This window comes from Enhydra lutris, unplaced genomic scaffold (genome assembly GCF_002288905.1).
Source record: "Enhydra lutris kenyoni isolate GAN:26980312 unplaced genomic scaffold, ASM228890v2 scaffoldscaffold24, whole genome shotgun sequence".
In the NCBI taxonomy this organism is placed as follows: Eukaryota; Metazoa; Chordata; class Mammalia; order Carnivora; family Mustelidae; genus Enhydra; species Enhydra lutris.
In genome coordinates, this window is record NW_019154108.1 from 5,775,754 (window position 1) to 5,795,705 (window position 19,952).

The 19,952-nt window shown below is 44.5% G+C and overlaps 1 protein-coding gene across 1 annotated transcript; it reads left to right on the forward strand.

Annotated features, from left to right (window-relative positions):
• Window positions 1-1,411: 1,411 nt before the first annotated feature.
• Window positions 1,412-18,782, forward strand: LOC111150735 (transcriptional adaptor 1). Its single transcript, XM_022508303.1, has 8 exons — window positions 1,412-1,698; window positions 6,966-7,057; window positions 7,344-7,409; window positions 11,780-11,877; window positions 13,556-13,765; window positions 14,823-14,974; window positions 16,951-17,113; window positions 17,547-18,782. The coding sequence occupies exons 1-8, from the start codon at window positions 1,625-1,627 to the stop codon at window positions 17,697-17,699; spliced, it is 1,008 nt and encodes a 335-aa protein (XP_022364011.1). The 5' UTR covers window positions 1,412-1,624; the 3' UTR covers window positions 17,700-18,782.
• Window positions 18,783-19,952: the final 1,170 nt, after the last annotated feature.

Here is a 19,952-nt window from a genome sequence, read left to right on the forward strand (position 1 = left end):
AAAAGCTGTTCCTGGGCTATAATCTTCAGTAAGACAGTGAATAAAGCATTTACTAACCTACTTGGTGGTTGACTTTCTTTCTGTCTACAGTGGGGAGCCATGAAAAAGCAGAAGTGGATAACTACTTTTTAAAAAGCCAAAATTTGGGGGTGCCTGGGTGGCTCAGTGTATTAAGCCTCTGTGTTCAGCTCAGGTCATGATCTCAGGGTACTGGGATTGAGCCCCGCATCCTGCTCTCTGCTCAGCGGGGAGCCTGCTTCCCCCTCTCTCTCTGCCTGCCTCTCTGCCTACTTGTGATCTCTCTGTCAAATAAATAAATAAAATCTTAAAATAAAATAAAATAAAATAAAATAAAACAAAAAGCCAAAATTTGTCTAGCGTTTTTGGACACACATAGGAAGACTTTGCCTGCCTCGTTCATCTTCGCAAACCCGGCGCATGCGCGTTCCCAGCACAGGATAGTAGCTGTTTGCTGAATAAGCGAAGCAGCTTGAAGAGGCCTCCGCAGAGAAATTACACACAGCAGTTAGGATTATTTTCCATCTTTGGGAGACAATTTGACAACACACACCAAGATTCTTATAAATATGCTTACCATTTAAACTAGGAATTCTATTTGTGGGGCCCCATCCTAGAGCAATAATCCCGAAATGAAGAAAAGCTTTATAGAGTTTATTAACAGAATTGCTTTTAATAGAGGAAGAAAATGGAAACAGCAGGCTAACAATTAGGAAGCAAGTTATTGTGCACGTTTTATCTGGGGTATTTAAAAAGCCGTCGTTAAAATGATTATCAAGACACTGTAATACCAGGGGGAAATATGTGTATTATTACATTAAGCTTTAGAAACCCACCGAGACGCACAACCGATGATAGGACACGATTACAAGCTACGGGGCAGGCGGGAGGGGACTCTCAGGTGGAAGTTTGTCCGGAGCTGGGGGTAAAACACTTTTTCTTTTTTATTTTTTTTCCTTCCGTGTATTTCCCTTATTGTTCCCAATAACTTCAGTCACTAGGCAAATACGCACGGATAGCCCAGCGCGCGGGGGGCGTTGCTCTAGGAACCGGGGCAACAGCAGTGAATAAAACGCAAAACCAGCCTACATAGAACTTCACATTTTTTCCGGAAGACGCAGAAAATTAAGACGACTCTAGTAGGTGGCCTATGACACGATTCGTGGTTGGCGAAAATTAAGGCAAAGAAAGAACCAAACTGACAGAGCGTTTGCTTTCTTATCCGCCGGGGAAGGTCCTCATCTAGGTCGGAGGACAGGGGCCGAACTCGGTAAGACTGAAAGAGCGGGAAGCGCCGGCCCTGCAGGCGTCGCTGCAGGCCAGGTCGGTCCCGGGTTTAAGTAGGGTGTGGGCGGGGCCAACGATAGGAATCACGTGACTCGAGCGGGCGGGAGGAGGAGGACTGAGAAAACGGCGAATTTACTCCTCACTTTCTCTTCAGGAAGGCGGGCGGAGCCGAAAACCAAACAAAAGTCTTCTGAGGGACAGGGGGCGGGACAGACCGGAGCGGACCGAGCCTTCAGCCCCGAGACTCTCGCGTAATTGGTTTTTCGGTTGTTGGTCACTGTGGCAGGGCGGTCTGCGGTCGGGTGAGACGTGGGGAGCAATGGCGACCTTTGTGAGCGAGCTGGAGGCGGCCAAGAAGAACCTGAGCGAGGCCCTGGGGGACAACGTGAAACAGTAAGAGCTGTTCTGGCACAGCCTGCGGGTCCCCGCGCCGGTGCTCCCCTGGTTTCGGGCCGCCGACCCACCCTGGAAACGCCCCCCTGCCGCCCCGAGGCCTGTGCTGCCTCGCGTCGCGGGCGGCGGGGCCTCCGGGCTTCTCGGGCCGGAGCCGGGCGGGCAGCCGGAACTCGCCCAGACGCTGGAGGGGCCGGGCCTCCCGGGCTCCCTCGGGACTCGGGCGGGCGCCTTCGCCCGGGACTCTTTGCCCTGGGTGGGGCGGGAGGGGCGCACTCCACGCCCAGGGGCCTACTGAGCGGTTGCGGGCCCCTGCGCGGAGTTTCCGGACGCGTGGGGCCTGCCCGGGGCCGAGTGACCCGGAGCCCGACGCGCCTCGGCTGGATCGGGCACCGCGCCTGGCGGCCCGTCCCCGAGGGCTTCCTGGAGGCGGGAGCTTCCTGAGGTCGGGGATGCGTAGATCCTGCGTTATAGAGCACTGACAGCATCACCGCGGTTATAGGGATGATCTCAGTAACCGGCGCTGATCACCTTTTAAGCACCCTAACGTACTGTCTCATCGGAGATGTGAGGTCCGGACGGTTATTATTCCCATTTGATAGACGTGAAGACCGAGTTCTAGGGAGGTTACGTAACTCTTCAGAAGTCACCAGGCCTCCCATGCCTGATTCCTGGCTCTGATGCCTTACGAAGGGTTCCAGAGCCGCATGCACCCAGCCAGACCTGGGTTACAGCAGGGGACCGAGTCCACCATCAGGGCCAGTGCTGATGGCGGGATGAACCAGCAGTAATCCGGCCAGGGCCGAAGCCAAATAAGATATTTCAGAAGTACAAGGACGAGTTTGGAAGTTTTCAGAACATTAATCGTTATTACAATTTTATATATTTTTTTAATATAGGAAACACATTTTAAATGTTTAAAATTAGAATGCCTGTGTTGTTGCTGCTAGATGGCTTCTGGGATATTCCACACATTTGCATTCCTGGGTAGATGGTCCCTTAAAAATAATGTTGCTGCAGGAGCAAGGCGTTTGGGGGGACACTTTCTTCTTATCTTTTTCTTTATATTCTTTATTGTGAGCAGGCTGAAGTTACTTGGATGTCATACGTTATTTTGGAATTTTTCCTTCTTGTGAAATTTTGGGGTGATGGAGTTAACATTCTGCTTTTTATTCTAGCAAGATACACAGAATTCCCATGTAAGACTTTTTGAAATACTCATGACCTAAACCGAATAACTAGAAACAAAATATAATTTTTTTAAAGACTGGTTTATTTCTTTGAGATCGAGTGAGCATGAGCGGGAGGGGGAGAGAGAATGCCAAGCAGACTCCTCACTTGAGCACTGGGCCGGATCCTGTCCTGGGGCTCAATGTCACCCTGAGATCATGACCTGACCCGAAATCAAGAGTCTAACACTTAACCAACTGTGCCACCAAGGCGCCCCAAGCAAAAATATAATCCTTAAAGATTATTTTAATATTATGAATGTTAATCAGACTTCTACAAACACTAGCATTAAAATCGAATCTATTATTTTGGCATAATTATTTAATTTTTTGTGAACATTTATTGACTCCCAAAGATAAAATAGTCCACCTAAAATTACATCTTAATATTCATGTTTACTGTCAATTTCTTTGCTTATTTAACTGAAAATTATTTCAATAAGTAAAATTAAGTTTTCACCATTCATTAATTACTATAGTTTCTTGCTTTTGTAATACTGACTGCTAAAATTTACATTTTTTAAGCACAATTGACTTTTTACTGTTACATCAAGGATGCTTAAAATATTGGAAAGTGTTTCCATAATATAATAAATTTGAGAGACCTGGCTGTGAGTGATTTACTGATGAGATGTGATGGTGACTTCTGTGATCCCACACATATCACACAGGGTTCCCAGAAATTTGAAGTTGATCTTCCCTATTTGGTCTTTAAAGGCCAATGCTGGCTCTCCGATGTTGGTCAAATACAGATGCGAAAGCTAAATTTGGTGCATCTGTAGGGTGAATCTCCATGAACAATGTAATCAAAATACGCTTTTGTGCCAGGAATAGCTAGTGGCATAGTGTGGTTTTGTATTTTTCCATTCTCTCACTGTCTTTTCCTCCTGCTCCTTAGAAAGTGCCTCTTGGTTGAACACTATAACATTGCTCTATAGTGATGTCTCACATTTCTTCCATGAGTAGTTGGCTATGGTTTATACAACCTGGCCATTTACACATGGTCCTTGGTGGCAGGGAGAGCAGAGGCAGTGTATAAGGAACCCAGATAAGAGTTGTTTTCTACTTAGCTTGTGGTCCGAATGTCCTTTATGTCAGGTTGCATGCCCTCATCAGCTTCTAGAAAGACGTGGCCTTTGCTAGTTAACTCACTTTGTGTCGTACCCCGGAGAGTGTCCTGTGTAGAGAGGTGTTGGATTATTTTTGGTTACTCGATCATATGTATTTAGTTTTCTCTAAGTCTCTCCAGTGCTTCCTCGTCTGACACACTTGTATTTCTCTCCCATCATCCTCACCTTCACAGAGGCTGACTGACTTTTTCCTCAACTAATTGTTAGGAACAGTCGTTTGTCCATGGCTATACAGCAAGGTAACACAGAGACCAGAGTTGGGGAGCAGGTCTTCCAGATCTTAGATGGGGTGCTGCCCCTTTGGGCCACGAAGTTTGCCTCTGGAGATCGGTGGTATCATGTCGGCAGAACCTCCTGGTAGAGCCTGGTTTTACTTACAAGTTCGCATTCAAAATATGAATGTATTTGCATCTTTCTTGTAAAATTGTGATGCAGGGTTTTTAAATAATGAAATTTGTCTCATGTTACTATCTTTTATTGGATAGAATGGGATGGGGAAACACTTGTTTTTTTCTGTGGAGCTTTATTTCATTTCATAATTATTCCTGTCCTTAAAAAAAAAAAAGGCATTTAAGTGTCCATTGTTGGGAAGTTATCGACTAATGAGTGTGTAAGTATCAGGTGAGAAGTCATGCCAGACTCTAGAACTTACCATATTTTGCTGTTGAGTGAAATGGGTCTTAGGCAGCTTTGACTCCCTTAAAGCTAGTTTTCTCCTGGAAAGAAGGAATGCGTGTGAAGCCGAAGCTTTGCCTGCGGTTACTTGCACACGTAGCCGGTTACATACAGAGGCACCGACTCAGATGGCTTGAAGCGGATCTGTGTTCAGGAGAAGCCCTGCCAGGGGTATAGTAAGCCAGTGAGGGCATTCGGCCGTCTCGTTTAGAAATCTTTTTTTTTCTTTTTTTTTTCTTTTCTGTCAGGAACTCAAGTGAGCATCAGAAAGTAGCTAAGTGTGAATTGAAAGTGATTCTAAGACATGGACTGAGTAACTCTTCATTCTGCTTCATGAGGAAGGGGCAGCTTCCTTAAGCACTGAATCAGGGGCTGTGGATGTGCAAAGTCGGATTTTACTCCTATTTCTAATCTTTAGGTATAAAGGATCAAATCTCTCTCTCTTTTTTTCCCTGCTAGTTAACTGGAGCCTTTTATGATTAGTGGTTGGTTTTCACTTTAAAAACCACTAAGTTTCAGGACGCCTGGGTGGCTCAGTTGGTTGAGCAGCTGCCTTCGGCTCAGGTCATGATCCCAGCGTCCTGGGATCGAGTCCCGCATCGGGCTCCTTGCTCATCAGGGAGCCTGCTTCTCCCTCTGCCTCTGCCTGCCATTCTGTCTGCCTGTGCTTGCTCTCTCTCCCTCTCTCTCTGACAAATAAATAAATAAAATCTTTAAAAAAAAAAAAAAACAAAAAACCACTAAGTTTCTTCTATCCATGGGTGTTTTCTTCGTGGTGAGGCAATTTAGAAACTCATTACTTCAGCTGATTAGATTAAAACTTGAGTTCATTTGAAGGGAAGGAGGTTATAGGATCAGAATGAATGACCCTTTCCCAATCCATAAAACATACACCTTTTAAAATATAGATCTTTTTTTTTAATTGGGGGATGATTGACATATGACATATAACATTACATTAGTTTCAGGTGTGCGACAAGTATTCTATGTATGTTGCAAAATGATTATCACAGTAAGTTAGTATCTGTCATGATACATAGTTACAAAGCTTTTTCTTGTGAACTTTTTTTTTTTTTTAGATTTTATTTATTTATTTGACAGAGAGAGATCACAAGTAGACAGAGAGGCAGGCAGAGAGAGAGAGAGAGAGAGAGAGAGGGAAGCAGGCTCCCTGCTGAGCAGAGAGCCCGATGCGGGACTCGATCCCAGGACCCTGAGATCATGACCTGAGCCGAAGGCAGTGGCTTAACCCACTGAGCCACCCAGGCGCCCCTCTTGTGAACTTTTAAGATCTCTCAACAGCTTTCAAATATACGATACTGTATTATTAACGTAGTTAATGAGAACGCATATCTGAAATTCATATTTAAGTTAATACTTTTAATAATAGTACTTTTAAAATATAAATCTTAAATGTAGGATTCTGGAGGGTAATCTTTTAGAAAGGTTAACAGTGAGGAAGGAAAGGTACAGCTGTGGTTTTGACTAATTCATTCATGAACCCAATTATGTGATTACCTGCCAGTCCCTTCTGGGAAAAACTTTTCTTCCTTCTCCTTCTGTCGGTATTCTGATTCCTAGGTGTGTTGGTTTTCAAGGCTGCCATAACAACATACCACAGAGGGGGCGGCTTAAACAACAGAAACTCGTTTTCTCATCATTCTGGAGGGTGGAAGTCTGACATCAAGGTGTCGTCAGGGCTGTTTTTTCTGACTCCTCTCCCTTTGGCTAGTAGATGGCCACTGTCTGGTTGTGTGTGTGTGTGTCTCTCTGTCCTAATCTCTTCTTACAAGGATGCCCACCACATGGGCATCATATGCCCACCTTGAAGATGATAATTTAATTTAATTACCTCTTTTTTTTTAAATTATTTATTTGACGCAGAGAGAGATCACAAGTAGGCAGAGAGGCAGGCAGAGAGAGAAAGAGGGAAGCAGGCACTCGATCCCAGGAACCTGAGACCATGACCTGAGCCGAAGGCAGAGGCTTCAACCCACTGAGCCACCCAGGCGCCCCTAATTTAATTACCTCTTTAAAGGCTTTGCTCCAAGTATAGTACTTCCTGGGGGCTGGAGTTTGGGGCTTCAACCTACGAATTTGGGGAGAGGAACACAACTGAGCATATTATACAGTAGGGAATGCAAAATTTCCCACCCTGGGTTTTGGAGCAGGTAAGGTGAATTTTGGAAAGAAGCAGACCCCTTGGTTCTTAATACTGCTTCTGCCTTTGCAGATACTGGGCTAACTTAAAGTTGTGGTTCAAGCAGAAGATCAGCAAAGAAGAGTTTGACCTTGAAGCTCATAGACTTCTCACACAGGATAATGGTAAAATAATTATCTGGGGAGTTATTTTACTGTTCTGAAGTTTTCCCAGACTTGTAATAAATGGCAAATAAGTAATTGCAGTAATAAATTGCAATATATTTTGTAGTCTTCTCGGTTAAAAAAATAAAATTGGGTTTTTAGTGGTATGTAAGATTATTTTAATACTACGAATATTAAAAATAAAGTGTAAAGAATGGCAGGGTAGGGGATAATCCCAAGTCAAATAATGGTTTCCTTACGTTTTAAATATTTTGTATTTGACTTATGATAATCTTCCCTTTTTCAGTCCATTCTCACAACGATTTCCTCCTGGCTATTCTGACGCGTTGTCAGATTTTGGTGTCTACACCAGGTAAGGGAGTGGAAATACTTCCGGGGACGTCCGTCAGCAAAGCCACGGAGCACCAGGCTTTAGCTTCCTTTAACAGACACATCTGTTGCGCGAAAAGGAAACGGTCTTTGAACGGCTCAGAAGAAAACCTTTATTGCGCAGGTGCAGCTGGTTTCTTAGAGCCTTGGTAATGCCCGAGATTTCCCTGCGCTTAGATTGACTTTGGTCTTTATTCTCCGCTCAGCTTAATTTTGGATGACTTAAACGAAGGACACACGAGGAAGAGGGTGGGCAGTCAGGATGCAGAAGTGGAGGGCAGCGGGTGTCAGCAGCAAGTTTCCATGACACAGGGGAGGGGAGTGAGGGTTAGGTGCAGGGGAAGCCACCACATGGGGTGAAGACCTGGACTTTGACCATCTCACTTACATTCTCGAGTAGGAGAGTAGCACCTGGAAGGTGAGAGCTGCCGCCTTTTGGGGGGTAGGTAGAAGCTGGTCCTGTCACTTCGCCCCGAATAGGTTTGGATAGAAACAGTGACTACTGGTTTTTTGCTTAAGCGGGCAAGTCACCTCTTTGAACCATCTTGTTTGAATCAAGTAGTCAAAAATGAATAATTAAATACATTAAAAATTTGCCTTGCAGTAAAACTTACCCTGAGCTCTTGTTAAAAACTGGGATTTATAGGGCCCTCCTGCTGTAGATTGAGTATTTTTGTTTTTAAAGGACCCGTGGTGATTGTGACGGTCATCTTTATATAGAAGTGACTACTAGAACTTTTTTTCATTTCCCTCTGCTAACCTCTGCTGTATGATAAAGCGTTCACGTGGCATCTCCTCCAGGCCGAGTCCTCACACTGGGAAAAGCTGTCGTTGGCGCAGAGTAGTGAGCAGTGAGCGTTTGTTTGTGGGGAGTGGGGTCAGGCGGGGCTGTTTCCCTGAGCCCACCCGCCCCGTGCTGCATGTGGTCACGGGTGTCCGATTTCTCATGCTCTGTTTTCTTCAGACAGGGGTGGACTTCAACTAGTTAGGTCGTAAAGGTGATCCACTCCTCTGTGTAAAATTTAATTTATCAGGAAAGCCAACATGGTGAGACCTAGATCGTGCTTTTCATGTCCGTGTGTTCTAAAAAGTGCGCGGAAAGGGCGAGTGGTGGGACCGGGAGTAAAAATGCTGGCTGAGAGGAGTCAAGAGACTTAGGCGCAAATTGAGGTTTTGCCGCTGGCTTAGGTGGGATAGGTAATTATTGGGTGTTCTTGCTTCCACACTTACAAAATACAGTAAGATTTGCCCTACAGATATATATTAAAAAGCGGACAAGAGAACAGTGAAAAAGTGCTCTTGAAAGTAAAAAAAAAAAATTGCCAAACAAACATGGAGTGGTATTAGAAAGTGTTAAGTGGCTGATTTTAACTAAATAAAACCTTTGACAGGCATGAATGTTTGTTACTGGTTATTTTAAAATAAAGGATGAAACGTTTGGAATTTGAGAGGTTACTTCTCTATCAGGCCTACAGTTCCTTAAAATGAAATTAATGGTTGCTGGCATCAAAGAGATGATTTAAAAGTGAAAAATAGAAATAGTTCTTTGTACGTGTACTACTTGGGGGTGGGTTTTCTGTTTTTCTAAGCTAGGCAGGAAGAATGGTTTTCATGATATCGATAGAGCAACTGCAGTGCGACAGACACGGTCTGTCATTGCTGTTAACCTTCACAACAGCTGTTTAGGGCAGGTATTAGCCCCTTTTTTATGGATTAGGAAACTTTAGAGAAAACAAAAGGAAATAAAAAGCAAAACTTAACTGACACCTTCTGCGACCAGTAAGTGGAAGCGTTGGATCCGCACTGAAATCTGCCTGCTGCGGGAAAGCTGTCCTTGTTGCGGGCCCGACCTCACTCACGGTGCTGTGCATCCTCGCTGGGACTGTGGTCACACATCAGCAGCGTCACCCAACGCCCAGGCCCTCGGGCAGGAGGAGGCTTCGCTGGGAATCTTCCGTGATCGGCTGACCTCATCCGGCAGACTGGGTGTTCCAAAAAGACATTTGAAGTGGTGGAGAGGAGGAACTTGACTTCCCAAACAGCACCCCCCGCACCCCGCTACTTTCTAATTCCAGTCTAGTTAACATGCAGTGCTATGTCAGTTTCGGGTGTACAATATAGTGATTCAACAATTCTGTACGGTACTCAGTACTCATCATAAGTGTCCAAATAGCTCTTTTTTAACTGACAGACTTGGAGTATTTTTTTTAAAGCTTTAAAAATTCATTCTTCAAAAAACATCAAAATGGAACTAATGTTTTTGCTTAGATGATGAGTGGCCTTTTTTTTCCCTATCTTATAAAAATTTGGGGGGGGGAATTTTTCAAGTGTACTGTAATGAGCTTGGATTACTTTGCCTTTTTTTTTTAACCTCTGAACTATACATACACTCATGGTTAGAAAGAAATGATACAGATGGTCTTATAATGAAAAGTTTCTTCCCACTCCTAGACTTTTTCTCAAAGACAACCACTTTGTTTCTTGATCTTCTGGTAGGACTTTGATAGCTCCTCATTGGAGCTTAAATCTATTTCTGGATTTACTGATTTTAAACATCTGCATTAATGCTTTGTGTTTGTGAGATTTCTTTAACTCTTTCAACCTTTCTGTCCAATGCATTCTTTTTTTTTTTTTTTTTTAAGATTTTATTTTTTTATTTGAAAGACAGAGAGAGAGAGAGAGAGAGAGAACACAAGCAGGGGAAGCAGCAGAGGGAGAGGGGGAGGCAGGCTTCCCATGGAGCAGGGAGCCCAACTAAGGGCTCGTTCCCAGGACGCTGGGATCAGGACCTGAGCTAAAGGCAGATGTTTAACCCACTGAGCCACCCAGGCGTACCTCCAGTGCATTCTTTAATTCAGCAATTTTTATAATACCGTATTCTTTTTGTTTTATGGATATACATCTTTTCAAACTTCTCTGAAGACACCAGTTAAAAATTATTTGAAGTCCTTTGTGTTGCCTGAATTCTTTAATCTGGGACCTCCGTTTTCTGTTTGTTGAGCTTGGGCTTTCGGATCATGTTACAGATGATTGAGGTCTGGCGACGCGTGTTGAAGAGTGAAGCACACGAGCACGCCTGGGGTTTGTTGTAGCGGTTGCTGGCGGGAGGCCGGCTCGGCTGGGGCTCCTCCCATGGCAGCGCGCGGACAGTTGTGCTCGGGGCTGCCGGCATCCGTACCAACGACCTCAGGATAGCCCAGAAGTTTTCTTCTGTTTAGCTAGAGGAGCGTTCTCCATCCTCTTGCCCCCCCCCCCCGCCCCCTCCCCCTGCTGTTATAAACACTGCGCTGGGCCGGCTTCGGGGCCTGTGAACTGCCCATGAACTCCGAAGGGCCCCTTACTTGGCTTAGGGCTCTACCGTGGTTGCTTGGAAATTGTAAATGTTTGAACAGGGGACCCTGCATTTTTATTTTGTACCGAGCGCACTGCTAGGGGTGAGGGAAGGTGTTTGTGTACGCGATTTTTGAATACAGGCCTTCCATTAATCTTGTTTTTAGCCTTACTGACCCCTCCGGTTTCCACTGTACTCACCTTCTCCAAATCCAGACTCTTGGTGGATTTCTGCTGTGCAGGTTGACTGGTTTCTGCATTTCCCAACCTTGCCTAGCCTAGGTTACTGCTGGATTACGGCTTCCGTGTGTCTGCTTGTAATTCAGCACCTCTTTAGCTCATTGTTTTTTTGTTTTTTTAAAGATTTTATTTATTTATTTGACAGAGAGGGAGAGATCATAAGCAGGCAGAGAGGCAGGCAGAGAGAGAGGGGGAAGCAGGCTCCCTGCTGAGCAGAGAGCCCGATGTAGGGCTAGATCCCAGGACCCTGGGATCAGGACCTGAGCCGAAGGCAGAGGCTTAACCCTCTGAGCCCCCAGGCGCCCCTCTTTAGCTCATCGTTGGAGTTCATTGGGCTTTCATCTTGTTTCACTCGTCTTCCTTTTTGTCACCATCATGGATACATGCTGTTTGCTTTTCACTATTACCATTTTTAGTTGGTCTTGGAGGAGAGAGGAGATAAATTTGTGTGCTCTGTTCGCCATCTTAAACTAGAAAATTCTGTCCTTTTTTGGTACTACTGCTACTCATAAGCAAAGAAAGCACCCAATAAACATTAATTAAAATAGAAAAAAACAAATTTGTCTTCATAAAGGAATAAGTTCGGTTACAGCTGAAAAAACACGATTTGAGAGGATTCATAATTTTGTTTAGAAAGTAGAAAGAGGAGATCTGAATTTAAGCATTTATTATTTAGTTTCATTACTTGAGCATTCCATACTTTTTTAGCCCGAAATGAAGCAAACTTAGCAGTTGACAACTGTCATTATTTTCTCTTACGGTTATGATTTTTCTCTCGCACAGAGGGTGCTGGATCTTTGCCCTGGACAGGGGGTTCTGCAGCTAAACCTGGAAAACCAAAGGGGAAGAAAAAGCTTTCTTCTGTTCGTCAGAAATTTGATGTAGGTTGTTATTCGATAGATCTTGGTAACAACTGATTTAAATGCTGGTGTGATGAAACTGGCTTTCATTTCTAAATAAATCTTAAAATACTGGTAGTAGAGTTGAAAAAGTGGGGGGCATGATTCAGGGGGGAAAGATGTTACTGTATTTGAAGTTGATGAGAGTTTCAAAGATTCTGAGTCCCAAGTGTCTGAATTTTTATAGTTCTAGTTTGTTACAACATAAATATTAATATGTTTTCATTAGTACCTCACGATTTTTTAATGATTGAAAAAGTATGCCTGTATTCTTTCTCCTCTTAAAATATTTTTGTGGAATGAATAATGTTTCTCCCATTGAAGACTTCTGCTCCCTGACTACAGGATGCCTGGCAGTCTCTGGCAGGATCCTGGTGATGCCCAGCTAGGCCCTGAGCCTTTGGGGATCAGCAGAGAAGTCGTGAAGGGGTTTGGCTGTAACACTTGTAAACATTTTAGAATAACTTGCTTTTTTGTTCGTATTTGGGGAAGAAAGTTTCTCAAAAGTATTCCTTTTAGAGATTTGACTGGTTGTTGATAGGTTTGTTGATTAACATCAAGAAACACTTACTGCTACCTTTGCCCTGAGTTTTCTATCCATCGTATTCCGTCCGAGGGCGTCAGCATCTCCAGAGAAGCATGCCTTGGTTTAGAAAGGGATATTTGATATAAAATACAGTTTTATACTTGGAAAATGGAAAAACAACCAGTGTTCCTTCCGTAATACAAACTTTAAATGGGGACGGGTCATACTCGCTACCAGCAGCTTATCTCCCACTGATGGTGGAGAGACCAGATGGGCTGTCTGGATGTACCGGAGGAAGGCAGAGGTTTTATGGGTGGGATAAGATTGGGAAACACTAGTTTATTTTATTTTTTTAAAGATTTATTTACTTATTTTAGAGAGAGAGAGCACACACATGTGCTCTTCTAGGAACCAGGGGAGGGGAAGAGGGAGAAAGGATCTCAAAAAGGCTCCCTGCTGGGTGCAGAGCCCTATTTGGGGCTCGACCTCATGACTCTGAGATGAGATGATGACTCTGACCTGAACTGAAATCAAGTGTCAGACGTGCACTTACCCAACTGAGCCACCCAGGCGCCCCAAGAAAAGCTATTTTAAATAATTAGAATGATATGTCTTAGCGAGATTCTGTGTTGAGGATTTTATGTAGAAGATGATATAAACACTGTCTGGTGTTCTCTTGGAATACCTGTTATTAGAGGTTATGTTGGTTGGCTCGGCTTTTAGAGCGTAATTAGAGTATTACTCTCTATTTCTACTTTCAGAATTTGCTTACTTACAAGTATACTCTGACTTGTTTAAAAATAGTTTTATATTTTCTCCTTTCCCCTAATTGTATTTTTAAGCACAGAGCCATATATTCTGTGATTACCCAGGTGTTCACTGAATAGAACAGACCACTGTGCGCACTGCCACCGTTCCCGTTAGTTCATGTCTGCGTTATTACTATGTAATGGGTGCGACTCTGTGATTATTTGTGCATGAGTTACTTCTTTTTTTTTTTTTTTTTTTTAACACCCTGTGGTACGGTTTTGGTGGCATTAATTTGTGGGATCTCAAGCGGTAAATTGGTTACTTTTCTTTGCATTACTGCTTGCCACTGTGATGAATAATTTTGAAAAGTTTTCTTACCCATAGCATAGATTCCAGCCTCAAAATCCCCTCTCGGGAGCCCAGCAGTTTGTGGCAAAGGATCCCCAAGATGATGATGACTTGAAACTCTGCTCCCACACAATGATGCTTCCCACTCGGGGTCAGCTTGAAGGGAGGATGATAGTGACCGCTTACGAGCATGGGTTGGACAACGTCACGGAGGAGGCGGTCTCAGCTGTTGTCTATGCGGTGGAGGTTAGTTTGCTGGTGACAGAAACAATCTTACAGGTTGGGTGTAACGACCTTGTGTGTGTTGTTGAAAGTTGGGACTGCAAGAAAAGAACCAAAATGTCGCCATCTCAGAGTTGTCATCCTGAAATTGTTTTCTTTGGAGGAGGGGACACCCCATGGTCCAAGCGGTTGCCTTCCGTTAACAGCTTAAGCTCTTCAGAAAGGTTAATTAGGGCATCACACTTGCGCTTGACTTGGTGTTTAATTTAACAGGGAAACCATTTTAAGGGGGAAAAAAAAGAGTTTGAGAATCGTAAAGATTAAAATCACTGGTGTTTGCTGTGGCACAGCATTGAAAGAGCATTAGACTTTGTTTCCAAACAGTGGGATTCTTGTCTCACCACACTGTTCCGCTGATCCATTCACTTTATGCATTCAATTACTGGACGAGGTATATTGGGTTCTATGGGGCCCGGGTATGCTGGGCGATATTGGGTAATTCCCAATACTTGGGGGCCCCATTTCCTTACATGTACCTCAAAGATCATAAGAGTTGTCTCATGAAGTTGTAAACATTAAATGAATTCTATGTGGAAATGACAGTTTATATCATTCAGGCCTGGGTATGAGATGATCTTACTGGTGTAGTTGAAACACCAGGCTGACCTCGACTCCCCCGTTGCTAGGAGTAGGCTGGGAACTGCTCTGTCTCTTTGTTTTCACGGACATTTTTCATTCCCCTCTTATGTACTTTCATTTAAAGCTATCTGAAAATCCTTTTTTTGAGAAAGGAGCCAGTTTTAGGGGTATAAATAACTTCTTTAATAAATTACATGTAGAGCAAGCCCCTATTAAATAGAACTAAATAAAAATAGCACGGCTCCCTCCTTCGTGTACGCTCCTGCTCTGGCAGGGCCCTGTGGCTCCGTGGTAAACCTTCATTTGGTTCCACCATATGCCGGCCTGTCTCATGCCTCCGTCCACTGAACACTAGTAAACGTTTTTTGGTCAATGGAAGTTTTATGATTTGCTTTTAAACAGGAGTTCATGCTGTTTCTCCTTTCTTTACTTGTTTTCACAGAATCACCTGAAAGATATATTGACATCTGTTGTGTCCAGAAGGAAAGCTTATCGGTTACGTGATGGTCATTTTAAATATGCCTTTGGGAGTAACGTGACCCCACAGCCGTACCTGAAGAACAGTGTCGTGGCGTACAACAACTTAATAGAGAGGTACATGGGGTTTCTTGTGATTGCGCAGCCCTTCTTTGTAGCTGGTGTGCTATTGTTGTGTGTCCGATCGCTGGTAAATGATTGGTTACTACGTTTCTGTAAGTCCAAGTACCTTTGAGAGCAGGGCGGTTTGTTTTCTGGAGCTGCATCCTTGCCTGGTAACTGGTGAAGTACTTGGTGCCGTTTATCAGAAGTGAAGTCGCAGAGGCTGCCGCGTGTGGTTCGAGGGGAGTGCCTTGTGCCTCGCACCTTCCGAAGTGGAGTGGAATGGTGCGGTGTGTTCTGATGGCTCCTGAGGGCCAGCCCCCGCCCGGTGGTAGCAGCGGGCCTGCCCTCAGTCGGAAGCACGCCTGTGATTGTTGGGTCAGGGTTGGGTGTCTTGATGGTGGGAGGAGGGATGGGAAGTGTTTCTCTACCTCCTCGTGTGGCTTCCGTGGCTGTAGCTCCAGACAGTGGCCTACACTGGGTTCATCACATTGCTCCTGGCAGACCTGGTCTCGGCCCCTGACTCCGGGATTCCTCTGTCCGCCCTCCGTGGAGGGCTCCCAGGACTTGTAACGTCCCGAGTCATCGCTTTATGAGATGACCTGGATGACCTTTCATCTCATCCATGTGGGGTCTGTCTTCACCCCTCACCTCCTTTCTTCCTTCCCAGCAAATAATTCAGTCCAGATTTTAAGCCTTTGGGAAAGAAAAAGCAGCGATGTAATTTTTCTCGTGGTGACTGAAGTGACTGAATTTCTTTGAGTGCCAGTTAGCTGGTTGGTCAGGGAGATGACAGGGAGGTACACGTTCAGAGAGCAAAGTGTAACTGGGAAGGCCGGCGGGACAGATGTTGGTGAAGAACTAACAGGAAGGGAAGGTAGAAGGTGTGGTAGGAAGAGGTGAAGGGTGGGAAGCTGAGAAGAGAGTTGGACACAGCAACGTGTTCCAGCATGTGGAGGGGGTTGAACCGGAGCCTCCTTCATGGCTAAAGACCTTTAGGTGGCTCACAAGGGCCCTCAGAGGAGCACCGTTTATACTCAGATTGCCGGATGGGAAGGTTTCCATGCTCAGTCGCATTCAGGCCTATCTGTGTGGGAGTACTTGTTCTCTTTTGTAAGTCATTCTCTTCTAGGAAACAACAACAACAACCAAAAAAAAAAAAAAAAACAAGAAAGGGGGTGGGGGGAGTTCCTTTTAGTGGTTGAATGCTGGGAGTAGTGTCTCTGACCCCGCCAGGCCTCCTGAGCTGCCCTCTCTCCCGCACTGGCCGGTCCCTGAGGGCTTCTGCCTCACCGCTGGCTGCTTGGTTCCCCAGCAGGGCTGCCGTGCCGATGCCCTTACCCACGCTCACACCCCGCTTCTGCGCGCGTCGGGGTTACCTCCTCACAGTTGTGTTACCTCCGGGATGGTCTTCAGAATTGTGCAGGTCACACCTGCAGTTTTATGATATAAAAATTATGCCTGCCTTCCCTGCTGGTACTCTGTCTAGGTCCTGTTTTGGGAAATTGGCAGGATTTGAATTTTCTCCATCCTCCATTTTTGCCTCTTGCTTATTCTGTGCTGGATCTTCTTTTCTTGGATGTTATTTTTCAGTCCTGTTGTCTCCAGTTACATTTTATCTTCCTCTCTCAAATCAGTGTTTCAGTTTCATTTTCCTTTAATTAATTAAGTACCCACCCCCCGCCCCCGACTAGAAGCACTTTAAGGGCAGGAAACAATTTTGGCTCAGTGTCCTGAGCTTAGTAAATATTTTAACATTGTGGAGAGAGGGGTGAAGTGTGGTTGCTCCGCATTCTGTTTGCAGCTTGACAGATGCGCTGCCTTTAAGAATGTAGATTATGGGCTACTGATGTATATACTAGCTAAAAATTAATTGGGTTTGTAATGGGGTTTCTCGTTCATTTTAAGATATTTTTAATAAGATGTATTAAAGCCCATTTCTATTCTAGTTGTTCAGTTGTCTCCTTCCTAGTTACTGGCTTTGTTTCCAGTCCTCCAGCCTTTTCTGCTCCTTGTGCCGGTCAGAACCCAGCTTCCTACCCGCCCCCCGATGACGCAGAGCAGCAGGCTGCCCTCCTCCTGGCCTGCTCCGGGGACACTCTGCCTGCCTCTTTGCCTCCAGTCAACATGTACGACCTTTTCGAAGCTTTGCAGGTAACTCTTGGCCCCTTCAGGTTGGCCTAGATTTAGGGATAGGTTCAAAGTTTCTTTGAGTTTACGAAGATGTTCAGTAGCCTTTCCTCTTCCTGGTTTTGGTTTTCCGTTTTTAGTTTATTAAAGCCATTCATATTACCTTCATTTTTCAAATCCAGGGTCCAGGCCTCCTTCCTCCTCCCTCCTTCCCTCTCCCAGACCCCACATGGCCCGCAAAAGAAAGGAAAGAAAAAAATCCTCTTGTTCCCTTACTCCTATTTCAGAGGCTTGTTTTCTTGTTATCTAGTTGGAGCTTCATTAGACTCTGGCTTGTAGTGAGTAGGTTTGTGCATCTTTTGTGTGTGTTTGTGGATCGAACCCTTTTTAATTTTATATGTTGGAAAAATACATACACTGAAGTGAAATCGGAAACATGCAAATATTTGAATCACAGGTGCACAGGGAAGTCATTCCTACACACACCGTATACGCTCTCAACATCGAAAGGATCATCATGAAGCTCTGGCACCCCAACCACGAAGAACTGCGGCAGGACAAAGTCCACCGCCAGCGCCTGGCGGCCAAGGAAGGCCTGTCGCTCTGCTGAGTTAGGGCGATCTGAGGGGATGGAACCCTCAGCGAATTCATTGGTTGTTGAGAATTGGATGTTTTTTGGGTCCACATTTCAAGACTGAAGTGTACAGTGTAAATATAAATTTTCCTATGGAAATGTGACACTGAGTACATTTTGTGTTGCTACTGTGAAGCCATTAATATAAATCTGACTTTGCTCATGACCCATGTCCCCGTATGTGTGCGTGTGTTCTCAGTTATGGGAGGAAGCTCTGAAAAAATTCTGTGCCTGGATTGCAAACGTTTTCGGGCATCTGAGGCTTAGTATCCTGTGGTCTGCACGTGAGGTAGATGACATCCTAGAACAAAGACGCTGTTATAACTTAGTCCCCATGATCAGCAGGGACATCTGTGTTTTCAGTGGCCACATATATTCTGTATCTGGCAAGCCTGACATCTCTGCCTTTCTTCTAAAGAACTGTGCTCTTGCATTTTGGTTGAAATAATCCACACAGTGTTAAAAATCATATACCTCCGTTAGTGACCAGTTTAACAGATATAGGTGTCTCCCTCAAAGTTCATTACCACTCCATAGAAAATAGGACCTAGAAATGCTGTGCTGTTAGACAAAGTCCTTTTTTTTGCATTAAAAACCAAAACAACAACAACAACAAAAAACCTCTGGAATGTAATTAATCTTACAAAGTTTTTTGTCATAACTTGTTTCTTTTATAGTTGATATGCCCCGGGGACTTTGGTTGGCAAGTCCATCTACTGACTATTCCTATAGAGTATGTTTTAAAAAGCCCACATACACATATTAGATTTATACTTAGAAATTCCCCAGTTCCTCTGCAGTATCTGTTTCTATCCTTTATCAAATGATAAAGTGAAAATAATTTACATTTGGCAGTGTTACTAATAATAAAGTTTGTTTTTTTTGGAAGTGATGCTTTTTACTCAGAAGATAGTATTGGGCTATGCTAGAATGTTTGGATGGGTTGTGTAGGGCTACGTGATCTATGTATAGACGGACTTGTTCACATGGTTCAGTATTTGGATCTGTGTATTTGATTTTGTACTTTAAATGTGACAAATAAACCTTTCAGAAAACTTCTTTTTGTGTGTTTATTAAAATAAACATACAAGGAAAACTGCCTCCTACAGAAGTTTGAAAAGCCCTGCTCTCCGAAATCTTAGCAGACTTTGCAGAGGGATGCGCTAGATGAGAATCATTAAAGAACGGGTTCCGACTTCAGTATGCCATTTCTTCCTTTTGTGATGTGTAAACTAAAAACACCCTGGTTTCAGTTCTTGGCACAAGTCTGAGAAGTCCTTCAGAATTTTAGGTAATTTTTTAGATTGAGAAAAATGTGCAGTGATACCTAGTGAATGTAGTGGCTTTGTTTCGGGCCGTCTGTACATCCGGGGACGTAAAGCTGTATGCAGTCCTTCCATGGAGAGCAGCCGGGGCCTCAGCCATGTCCTGCTGCCTGGTGCAGTGACAGCTTCCAGGGAGCACGTCGTTGGTGCTCTCTAGGGTGTGGCCTGCCTACCTCCCCAAGGTCACCTGCTCTGGTGGGACCACAGGCCACCAGAGGACTCCCTTTGTCTCATGTGTTTTGGGCTTAAATGAAAATCTGCTTTTCCTGCCGGTCTTCCTCAAGAATCATTTTGTAAAGTGGAAAGGTGGGATCGAAGGTAGAGGGATACTTAGGATTTTTCAAGGGAGTCCCTGAAAGATTTGAACACCTCTGTTCCGCCAAAGGTTGGCTCCAACTCTTAAGTGTTGCCAACTGTGGGATCCTGAGTGAGATCCTGACTGCTTACTACCCAGCGCTTGGAAAAGGAACTCTCCAGTGAGGAAAAAGCTTGTTAGAAACGAGATCATTTCAGACTTAAAGCAGACTTAAAGCTTATTTTTCCTGGCAGGACCATCAATAATTGTCTTTTAGCTACAGGTGTATCACTATGTAAAACCAGGCACCCGGAGTACTGGGATCGAGCCCTGTGTCAGGCTCCCCGCTCAGTGGGGAGTCTGGTTCTCCCTCTCCCTCTGCTCGCTCAAATAGATAAAATCTTTAAAAGAAAAAAAGAAAAAAGCTTTTCATGCCAGACCTCCCTTCAGCCCGCCAACCCCCTGACTCTTAATTCAGTTTAAAACACATATATTTCTTTCCTCTGTCTTCAGACACCAACATTTATATTGCCGTCCCATGAACAGACACTTCTTCAATTCAAGGATATTATATACATATGCGCGCGCACACACACACACACACACACA